The 11,174-nt window shown below is 31.5% G+C and overlaps 1 protein-coding gene across 3 annotated transcripts in view; it reads right to left on the bottom strand.

Moving 5' to 3' along the window:
- LOC107610406 (transcriptional activator DEMETER-like) overlaps nt 5,789-11,174 on the bottom strand; it is a 31,487-nt gene continuing 26,101 nt past the window's right edge. For all 3 annotated transcript variants that reach the window (XM_021108671.1, XM_021108670.1, XM_021108672.1), the window contains one exon: nt 5,789-6,085. Coding sequence is in view for 2 of the 3 variants with exons in the window: in XM_021108670.1 (XP_020964329.1) it covers nt 6,063-6,085 (23 nt within the window). In the remaining variant the exon portion in view is untranslated. The remainder of the gene's footprint in view (nt 6,086-11,174) is intronic.

Genomic DNA, 11,174 nt, shown 5'->3' with positions numbered 1-11,174 from the left:
TTATTAATATTAATAATAATATCAATAATATTAATTAATCAAATTTGTAAATACCCTTCAATCCCCCACAATTTACAAAATTTTAAATGTCATACAAGTATATGCCTAAAGAATGTGTCACTAAGATTAAACATTCTTTTAGTGTAAATTTTAAAGTTATAACGAAGTAATAGGTGTCTAATCGATTAAACCTATTCTCCATATGCTAATACCAAAAATCACGCACATTACTTATACCCTCCAAGTTCAAGAGTTTACAATTTTAAACACTTATATGGCCTTGTGCTCATCCTGGTTTCATGAATATTTACGAGAATAAAACCTCTAAAATTCTCGATTAGAGCGGCACCACTCTTATATTCATATAGGTGGAATCTTTTGATAGATAATATTATCATTCCATTAAGAGTTTAAACTCACACTCCTAATTTATTATAAATAGCACTAAATCCTATACCTTAGTGCTCCAATTGCTAAATAACTTGTTATTACCCATTAAACCTTGCAACTAGTGGTCTACTAGAATAAGGTTGAGTTCCCATCATTTAGCAATAATAGGTTTTAATCCCATTTTAGCAGTAGTTTCTTTGATTTTATCCCTTGACAAATCTTTAGTCAAAGGGTCTGCTAAATTTCCTTGAGATCTTACATAAGTAATGGTAATTACACCATCATCTATTAGTTGCCTCACAAACTCATGTCTCAAACTTATATGTCTAGACTTTCCATTATAAACCTTATTATATGCTCGAGACATGGTTGATTCACTATCATAGAAGATTGAAATGGCTGTCATCTGCTGTGGCCACAGCTTTATATCATATAACAAATTTCTTAACAATTCCGCTTCTTTACCTGCGGCTGATAAAGCTACAAATTCAGCCTCCATAGTAGAATGTGTAATACATGTTTGTTTCTTTGAGGCCCAACTTATTACTCAACCACATATGGTGAAAATCCATCCTGAAGTGGATTTGTTATCACTAAGATTTGTAATCCAACTTGCGTCAGAATAACCTTCTAAAACTGTGGGATAATCACTATAATGTAATCCCAAGTATATGGTTTTCTTGAGATAACCAAGAACTCTTGTTATAGCTTTCCAGTGTTGATTGTTAGGCTTTCCTGTAAACCTTGATAATTTACACACCGCAAATGCTATATCAAGTCTAGTACAATGCATTGCATACATTAAACTTCCTATAGCACTAGCATGTTCTAATTGTGCTATAGGTCTTCCTATGTTTTCTTCTAATTTAAGATTAGGATAATAGGACGTATTGGATTCTTTAATTGTGAGATGATCAAACTTTTCCAATACCTTTTTGATATAATGAGATTGACTTCAAGTAAAGCCAACTTCATTCTTATGCACTTTTATGCCTAATATTGTATCAACTTCATTCAAATCCTTCATCTTAAATTTAGAAGTTAGATACACCTTCGTTATATGAATTCCTTCTAAATTTATTCTGATGATTAACATATCATCAACATATAAACAAATAATTACTCCATAATTTTTAGTAAATTTTGAGTAAATACATTTATCCGCACTATTATGTGAGAAGCCATTTGATAACACCACTGAATCAAACTTCCCATGACATTGTTTAGGCGCTTGTTTTAGCCCATACAAAGACCTAATTAATTTGAAAACTTTCTTTTTATTTTTGGGTAGCACATAGCTTTCTGGTTGCTCCATATATATTTCTTGTAAAATGTTAGTATCATTTTGGGGATATTCTAAATTAGAAGTTGAATAATTGATAAATTTATTTTCAATAAATTATACCTCTCTTAATTCAACAACTACATTAGACACTAAGTCAAATATTTATATGCTTTAGAATTTTGAGCATATCCTATAAAAGTGCCTTTTATGGCTCTTGACCCCAATTTGGTTCTCTTTTGATCAAGAACTCGATAAAAGGCTAAACACCCCCACACTTTAAGATAATTTAATTAGGTTTCTTTCCTTTCCAAATTTCATAAGGAGAAACCTTTCTATGTCTTGATGGTATCCTATTATGGATATTACATGATGTCAACAATGCTTCACCCACAAATTGTAAGCCAATTTTGCATTTAGTAACATTGAATTAACCATATCCACTAAAGTACGGTTTTTTCTTTTCGACTAACCATTTTGTTGCAGAGTATATGGAGCGGAAGATTGATGCACAATACTATGTAATTCACAAAAGTGATCAAATTCATTAAAAAAATAAAAAATATTCTTCACCTTGCAGTGATTCAGGGATCACCACTTATAGATCACGAAGTCTAATTACAAGGATTTATAATTCATGAATTTGATCCATAATATCATTCATAATAAATTCGAAATATTTTATCATAATAAATTTATCTGTTCCTTGTCGTTTAGTATTGTACTTTTCTTCTAAAGATTTTCAAATCTCCAATGGTGATTGAATTAATATATGACCTCAACATGCAAAAGTATCTTCATCACATTTCTTCTTCAATTGAACAATCTCTTTTTCCTCTTTTAGTGTGCAATTTTTCAGCAGCATTGACAATTGATGTAGTCTTTGGGTCAATCACATATGCAAGATTGAGAACTGAAAGAAGAAATATCATTTTGTCCTTCCAACGATTGAAGTTTGTTCCATCTAAGCGATCTAACTTGACAAACTCTTGATTCATGACCTTGAACGTGGTGTTTTGATCTTGTGCCATCTTCAAGTAATATCTCTCTAAAATTGTTGAGTATATTAGTATGAGAAGATGACAAAATCTTATATTTGTGTAGTGGTTTCAAAGCACGATTAGATCGCTTTCTTTAGAGAGATATTTGTCCCACACTTAGTTGTTATAGGGTTGATGACAATACTCTTCCAGGATACAATAAAATTTAAGAATTTCTTAATTAGCAATAGTAAGAAATTCTCAACTCTCTTGAACAAAGAAAACTTCTTAATAGTTGATTAAAATGTACACTTAGTACTTCAATTTCTGAAATAGTGGACAAGGAATTATTTATACATATTGCACGTAGCAATTATGATTAGTTACGTATACAAATGGTTGTGTCTTTTTTCATTGCCAATAGATACAATGTTTTGAACATACACAACTCTTAAAGAGTTGTGTCCCTTTAGCCAATAGACATAATGTTTTGAACATACACAATCTTTAAAAAGTTGTGTCCCTTCAACCGAATGGTACTAAACGGTTAGTAACCATTTATTAATATTAATAATATTAATTAATCAAATTTGTAAATACCCTTCATGATTCAGTTTTGGTTATTATATGCTGCGATTAGAGTTGCTATGGTTGCTGCGAAAGTGATGTGGAGCTGTGATTATGGCTACCGCTGTTGCGGGCTAGGAGAAAAACGAGTTTGTGATGCATTTTAGAGTTTTTGAGTTTCGGCTATTTTAGGTAGGAATGCTTTTCTTAAATTTGTTTTATTTTCAAGATTTGTTACAAGTCGATATTAATGTGAAATATATATATATTTTTGTGATTTCGTAAGTCTTATGGATTGGTTTGAGTTGCTTTGGATGATTGTAATTATTTGTGTGGTTGAATTATTGATTGTTTGATAAGATTGAATAATTTGGGTCATTGATTGATTTTTGTTAAATTGACAGTTGCCGAATTGGTATCTCAATGTTTCGATATTGAAAATGAGTTTCAGTTATTGAAAAGAGTTTGAGACATTGGATTTTGATTGTTGATTAATCGAAAATGACTTTTGAGAATTGAAAATGATTTAAAGGAGTTTGAGGAATGTTTGGATGGGACCTAAGAAGGGTGGTAGAGTTCGAGTTTTAGAGGAGATGTTGCCAAAATTTTTATAAAATTTGATGTTTCGTTTGAAGTGGTTATTTAAAAAGATTTGAATTTTTAAGAATTTTATAATTTGATTGAGTTATTAAGAAAAGGACTTCGTTTGAGGTTGATTTATTTAGAAAAGAATAAATTAAGTTTTGTGTATGAATTTTGATGAATGATGATGACATTGAGACTAATTGTTGACCCTCTGTCTCAAGATGTGACCAAGAACTTTAACTATATTAAATTATTGAGTTTGGAGTTTGATTCCATGGAATATTATATTTGAGTTTGGAGTTTGACTCCATGGAATATTAAATTATTGAGTTTGGAGTTTGATTCCATGGAATATTATATTTGAGTTTGGAGTTTGACTCCATGGATATTATATTTGAGCTTGGGGATACGCGCACAGAGGGACTGTCCAATGGTTAACTACCAAGACATGTCGAGTTGGCTATATAACCGACTGATAAGACTCATTAGCCATAGGGCAAACATGCATCATATGCATTAGTATGCTTTGTTTGAGTTTGAATTTGTTTTGGTTTGCCTAACTGCTTAACTGTCTTTAACTGTTATCTGAGCTACTTGCTGTAACTGCTATCTATATCTGTGCTTTCCTTGTCTGTTTTGCCTGTGTTTGTTCTGACGTGATACTTTTGAGATTATTGGTGCTGAGATGATGATTGTGTTAATTGATCATGTGATGGGTTGAAGGTTATGATTGGTTTCTGATTGAGTTATTAGTAAAGTATGAAAAATCAAGTTGGTTCAGTATAGACTAATGAACTTATGCTTGGAATAGGTTGGTTATTCATACAGTGTAGAAAACTTTTAAGACTTTTCTTATACGAAATGGAACGTTTTCGATTTGCATAATTAATTGATTTCTTTTAAAAAAATTTTGAATATTTGGGTGGTTAAACTGTCGGTTTTCAAAAGATTCATAAGACAACGATAATTATTGAGTTTGAAAAATAATTTTTTTTATTTAATATCTTCTTATGATAATTCTAAAACTCCGTGTGGTTAGGTTTTCACCCCTTACAATTTTATCTTTTCAGGACGGACGATGAAGCTTGCAAAGTTTTAGTTAAGTACTTAGATATGTTGTTTCTGTTTGTTTACACATGTTATAGATTTATCTCTCGCCCTTATTATTAAAATGTTATGTAAGAGGGATAGAAGTTATATGTTTTATATGTATATTATATTTATTAGCTACTTATGTAAGAAGTCTTGTATATAAATATATGTTTGTTTGTTTTCAAGATAAAGTAGTTTTTCAGTTTTCAAATCAACGTTATGGTAAAAACTCAACCTCACGCATCAATAACTTAGTAAAAAATTATAATAAAGTCTTACTATTTTTAATTGTTTCAATTAAGTTATACTTAAAAAAATATGTCAATTCTTTGAATTGTTTTTTAAGGATAAATCCTAATTACAAACACTTGTATTATTCAAAGATTTAGTATAGAGACCAGTTAACAAATTTAATATAACTAGAGATGTTTGAATGAATTAAATCTAATAAGCTTAACTAGGATGAAAAAAAAATATTTCCTTAAAAGCGATCATTTTATGCAATCAAAAACTAAAAAACATCTAAATCTGAGAAGGCAGAAAAACTAATTCTCATAATTAATGTCGAAAAAAATGAGTTATGCATTAATAATCACTTACTTACTCATCATGCAATGATATATGGATGCTAAAAGAATTTAAATGTAACTTATTTTTGAAAAGGTCTTGTGGACCAACAATTTTTGTGTTTTGTGATCAATACTCAATCATAAAAAAAAAAGTGGGTGATCTCCCACCATTAGATATAATCTCACACCATTAAAAATACTATTAATGATCAATTAATGATTACATAATACAAAAATTATTGGCTCCCTAGCACTCTATCTTTTTTTTTTTTCTACAAAACTCTATTTAATTATCTATATTTTTCTATTTAAAATACATGATAAAAATCCAAAATGTTCCATTCCTGGTATTGCATCAACGGATCTTCATACAGTTTTATATTAAAAAAAATGCATAAAACTAAAAGTCTTAATATAAAAAAATAAAAGTAAAGAGTATTATGAATAAATACATAATTCGTTATCCCTTCTTTTTCTTGGATTGTCTTGTTGTCTGTTTTAACTTCTTTTTCTTGGATTATCTTGTTACCAATTTTAGCTCTGACAGTTGTGTTGCGGTGAAATCATGATAATGACTTTGGCGCTCCTGTCTTTGCATCAATTGCTCTCACACACACAACCTACAAACATGTATGTTGATTTCAATAATAGAAAAGTCTAGCTTCAACTTATTTAACAAATAACTTGTTAGAGAAACAAATAACGGAAAAAAATAGGAAAAGATAATAAAAGAGAGAATACCATGAAAAAAGAGTTAGGAGACTGAACAAGACGCTTAGCTTGGGTTTTCTCTTCTCAAGCTCAGCTGGAGGGTTAAGCAAATTGATGTCTTTCTAAAGAACTTACTCAATTCATATAAAATTTCAGTTATTCAAAGAAACCTTGTTGGATAATCAAGAACAATCACGAATCTAATGAAATGCGAGGAAGAAGGACACTCACCATGATGGCTGCGGCATAGGATTTCAAAACCTTTCAGAGAAATCCTACTTGGGAGTAGAGCGTAGCACCAACAAACTAAAACACTGTCTTCGGCACTTGTTAATCAAAAACTAAATCTATCTATCTACTTAATATATTAAAATTGGTTCCAAACTAGTGGAAGTGAGGTATCAATTTTGCATGAATTCATTTTTCCATCAAAATAGATGCACTCTTTTCTTTTTTAAGTTTATTTTATAAAAGTATATTTATTTGATAATGGCACCGGTTATTAATAACCAATTTATATTTCTCTAAATAAATTTATTTTAGAAAAATATATTTATTATAATTATATTACAATATTACTATTAGAGTAAAAAACAAATAGGTTCCTGCCTTTTTTTCGTGGACATTTTCTGACCATTGAAAAATATTTTAAAATCTGATGTGGCTCCGTAATGCTTGTCACGCATACGCGTCACCTATGAATTCTCCACGTCGCCATGAATTCTCCACTTTGCATGTCTTTTTCCATTTCTTTCAAGCTATTCTTACTTTCAAAACTTTAAATCACTTAAATAAAAAAAATGTTCTATAATTTTTTAGTACCATTAGTACTCTTTAATTTAGTATCATTTTGGACTATAAATTTTTATTATTTATGACTCTTTTGTTACTTATCATTAGTATATACTAAAAACGAAAATAAAGTACAGTGAGAAGTATAATAAAAACAACAAAAAAAAAGAAAAAAATTTCATACAAACATAATATATAATAATTACAACCAACAACATATATCATATGAACAAAAAAAATTATAATAAGTAAATAAAATTTATATAAATAAAATCAAATAAAAAATAAAAAAATTTATACACAATATAAATATAGTATAATAAAGAATAAAAAAATTTATATAAATAAAAAATAATAAAAATATCAAAAAATTGCTATATCTATAACAATATATAATGCGAATACCTCAAGTTTGGTGTCCAATTTTCTTTCCTATTTTAACCCTGCTAAGTGCCAACATAATCCAAAACTAACTTTACAGTTATGTATTTCACTACCAGTTACAACAAAAATTCACACGTAACTTCTTTCTCAATCCTCCACTTAAATAATCTATTTTTTTATCATTTCTTTAATTTTCTTTACTTCTCTTACTCAACTCTAACATTTTTACCTTTTGAGTTTTTGTTGTAGTTTCTTAAAAAAATTTATCATTTTTGTATTTCTTTTGATGTTTTTCTTCTCCTTTCTTTAACATTTTCAATTGAATTGTCTCCATCCTCCTCCTTTGTTTTTCTCCATTGCGGTTACAAATTTTTTTTCAATTTACTTACTCAATCTATATTTTTAATCTATTTTTTATTTTTGTAATTTGTTACCAATTTTTCACGTAGATAAATAGCGTTATGTCTTTTTCTCTCATTAATTTGATTTGACAAAAAAATAGTTTTTTTACATTTTACATGTACATTTTATTTATGTTTTTGACATGTTTGTATTTAACTATCTGTCAACGATGGGATGAAAAAATTTTATAAATATTTTTTATACATTTTTCTTTTTAAATTGCTTTTAATGGGATAATTTTTTTTAATTTTCTAAAATACTTGATTACTTAGAATATTGTATTTAAAATTTGAGTATATAAATATTTTTAAATTAAACTAAAATAAAATTAATTTCTTAAAAACAATAGAAAAGCGGCTGAACAGGCACGTTAGTGCCTGTTGAGCCGCTAGTGTATTATAATTTGGATATGCATTAGTAAAAAGCAATGTAGCTTGGTGGTCAGATTGTCTTTCTTGCAACTTTGGAGTGAGCAGTTCAAACTCTATGCGAATACGCATGACACACGCGTACGCGTGAGAGGAAAGTCTGCCAGGCGACGCGTACGCGTGACAAGCACTTTCCGTTGGGTCCAACGGAGGCATTTGGACGGAATGACTGATCCGTCCAACTTTTAAGAACGTCAGGGACTTAAAAGTATTTTTCAATGGTCATGGACGGAAATGCCTACAGAAAAAAAGGTCAGGGACCTATTTGTCTTTTACTCTTACTATTAATATTTAATGAATAATACATAATTATAGAGTAAATGCCCAAAATGGTCCCTGAAATTCAAATCGGTATTCAATTCAGTACTTTATTTTTCTAAATGACCAAATAAATCCCTAAAATTGAGAAACGTGCGTCCCCGTTAGTCCCTGCCAGAATTGCCGTCTTAACGTTGCTGATGTGGAACGTTAACTGCCATGTGGGCATTCTATTAAACGACGTCGTTTGAGTTGTGGGTTCCCTAAGCCTGGAAAACGACGTCGTTTGAAATAACGTATTCTCCCCCTTTGAATAAACAATTGTTGTTGGTCCCCCCTTCCACTTCAACGTTTCCCACCAAAATTTCAGAAAAGCTTTCTCTTCTCCTACGTCCCTTCATTCTCCCATACTTCTCACTCAACATTTCATCGGCGAGGATCATCCTTAGAATCTGTTCTCTCCAGTCAGTGAAGAAGTCATCGACGAAGCATCACCTTCGTACACTGCCGACGGTGAGAGGTAACAGTTCGACTTGATCATTCTCTTCCATTTTTTTGGTTTTCATTGAGGGTTGTTGATATTTATGTGTGAATGCGTTGTTGTATATGTAAGGGAGTGGTTTAGAATGTTGTGGTTGTTGATGGCGCAAATGTTAGGGTTTAGGGTTTCTAATATGAAAATTGTAACCACATAAATCATAATCTTGTTTAAGTTATAGTCAGTAGGAAGTAAATATATGCATCCTTATTACAAATATAGTTTGATTTCTAGTTCTTTGCAATATGGCTGTTTTGCGACAAAATGAATAATCCTGTCTGTTTTGTGCATTGTGCTGTAAACTTCAGATGCCTGATCGATTGAGACTTGTTTTCCACCATGGTGGAGCGTTTGAGACAGATCCTAGGGGAAATTTTATCTACACTTCTGACTTGTATGATGAATGGGTTGGAGTTGATGAAGACTATCTTGACGTGTTTGCGGTAACAGGTTATTATAAAGAGTTGGGGTATGATAAGGCTGAAGCATGTTGGTATCTGGAGCCTAAACATGTGTTGGAATTTGGTCTTAGGAGATTGAAAGTGGACCAGGACCTTGTTGATATGATCAAGCACTGCCATGAGAATAACAACGTCATCCACATCTATTTTGAGCACGAAACTTCGATTCCTGAGATAATTGATGTAATGAATTTGTCTGAGGAGGATGGTGATATAGGCCAGAAGGTCGGAATGGAAGGCATGGAAGAAGATAGAGTAGAAGGTGTTGAATCTGTGAAGAAAACCAGCACAATATTAAGTCAACTTGAATGCGGAGGAGCTGTTGAGGTCTAATCCGGGCTCAACTGTCAAGTTAGGTGTTAGTCCAATGCCTAACGGAGAAGGTGTCTTCGAAAGGTTTTATGTGTGTTTGCATGGATACAAAAAAGGTTTTGTGGGTGGCTGCAGACCCTTGGTAGGACTTGATGGGGCTTTTTTGAAGACCTATTATGGAGGATGGCTGCTGTGCGCCATGGGTCAGGATGCGAACAATCATGTGTATCCAATTGCATGGGCAATTATTCATATTGAGAACAAAGACAACTGGAAGTGGTTCTTGGAGCTCTTGCAGGAAGACATTGGAGATCAGACAGAGCATGGTTGGTGCTTCATCTCTGATATGTAGAAGGTAACCTAACCTATATGCTTTAATTAGATGCACGATAAATTATTTTAAGGACCATTTTGGATTAATGAACCAAATTTGAAGGACTATTTTGGAGAATTGCAGAATTTAAGAATTTAAGAATTTAAGAATTTCAATATATAGTAACCTATATACTATTGTTATGGCAATTGCAGAATTTAAGAATCCTTAAGCGCATAAGTTCAAAATAGAACCTGTTTTTCAATTTATTATTATATATCTGGTGCTGCTGCAAAGGCTGCTGAAGATGCTGCAGATAAGGGTGACACTGGTTCTAAAGGTAACAAAGGTGAGGTTGTTACTGAAGAATGTGAGGTTGGGGCTGAAGGAGGACAAATTGATACTCAAACAGAAGTTGCTGCTGAAGGGGGTCTAGGAGATGAACAAGAACATGCAACTAAGGTATTGTTGTTATTGATATTGTTGCTATTGATAAATCTGGAAACAAACAAATCCATATAATGACACTTGTATTGTTGTTGTTGATATCATAGGCTGTAAAGACTACAAAGACTGCAAAGAAAGGCCATCTGAGAACTAAATGTGAGAGACGCATAGACAAACTTCCTGTCAAGAGGACAACTTCATCCACTGCTGCTACTGCTGCGGCTGCTCCAAATCCGACTGAGATTTCAAGAGAGACTATTCAGGGAGCTAGTGCAGCAACCTCTGAAAAACTTGCCTCCTTCTTGAAATTTGTTCCAAATCCAGGATTCAACCCACCAAGGAAAACTGTCTAACCAGCACAAAGTGTGGTGGCTTTTTGAGTTCATGTTGTTGTAGCTGAATGTTATGCTTAAAGAATTCTACCTTTTTTTAATGTAACCTATCAAACTTGTATGTATGGCCTTTGAATGTTGTTATGGCCTATGATGCTTTGGGTTGTGATACTATGTTATGCACAATGTGCTTTAGTACAAACAACACTTGTTCCATGTTCCGGTATTAGTTATCTTAAATTAATGAAGTTTTTGGTTTAGTTCATGTTGTGATTTATCTCTTTCTGGTTTAGTTGAACACAATTTTTAGCAGAATAAGTGCAGCATCAAG

The sequence above is a fragment of the Arachis ipaensis genome, chromosome B08 (genome assembly GCF_000816755.2).
Source record: "Arachis ipaensis cultivar K30076 chromosome B08, Araip1.1, whole genome shotgun sequence".
Classification (NCBI taxonomy): Eukaryota; Viridiplantae; Streptophyta; class Magnoliopsida; order Fabales; family Fabaceae; genus Arachis; species Arachis ipaensis.
This window is presented reverse-complemented; position numbering and strand designations above follow the sequence as displayed.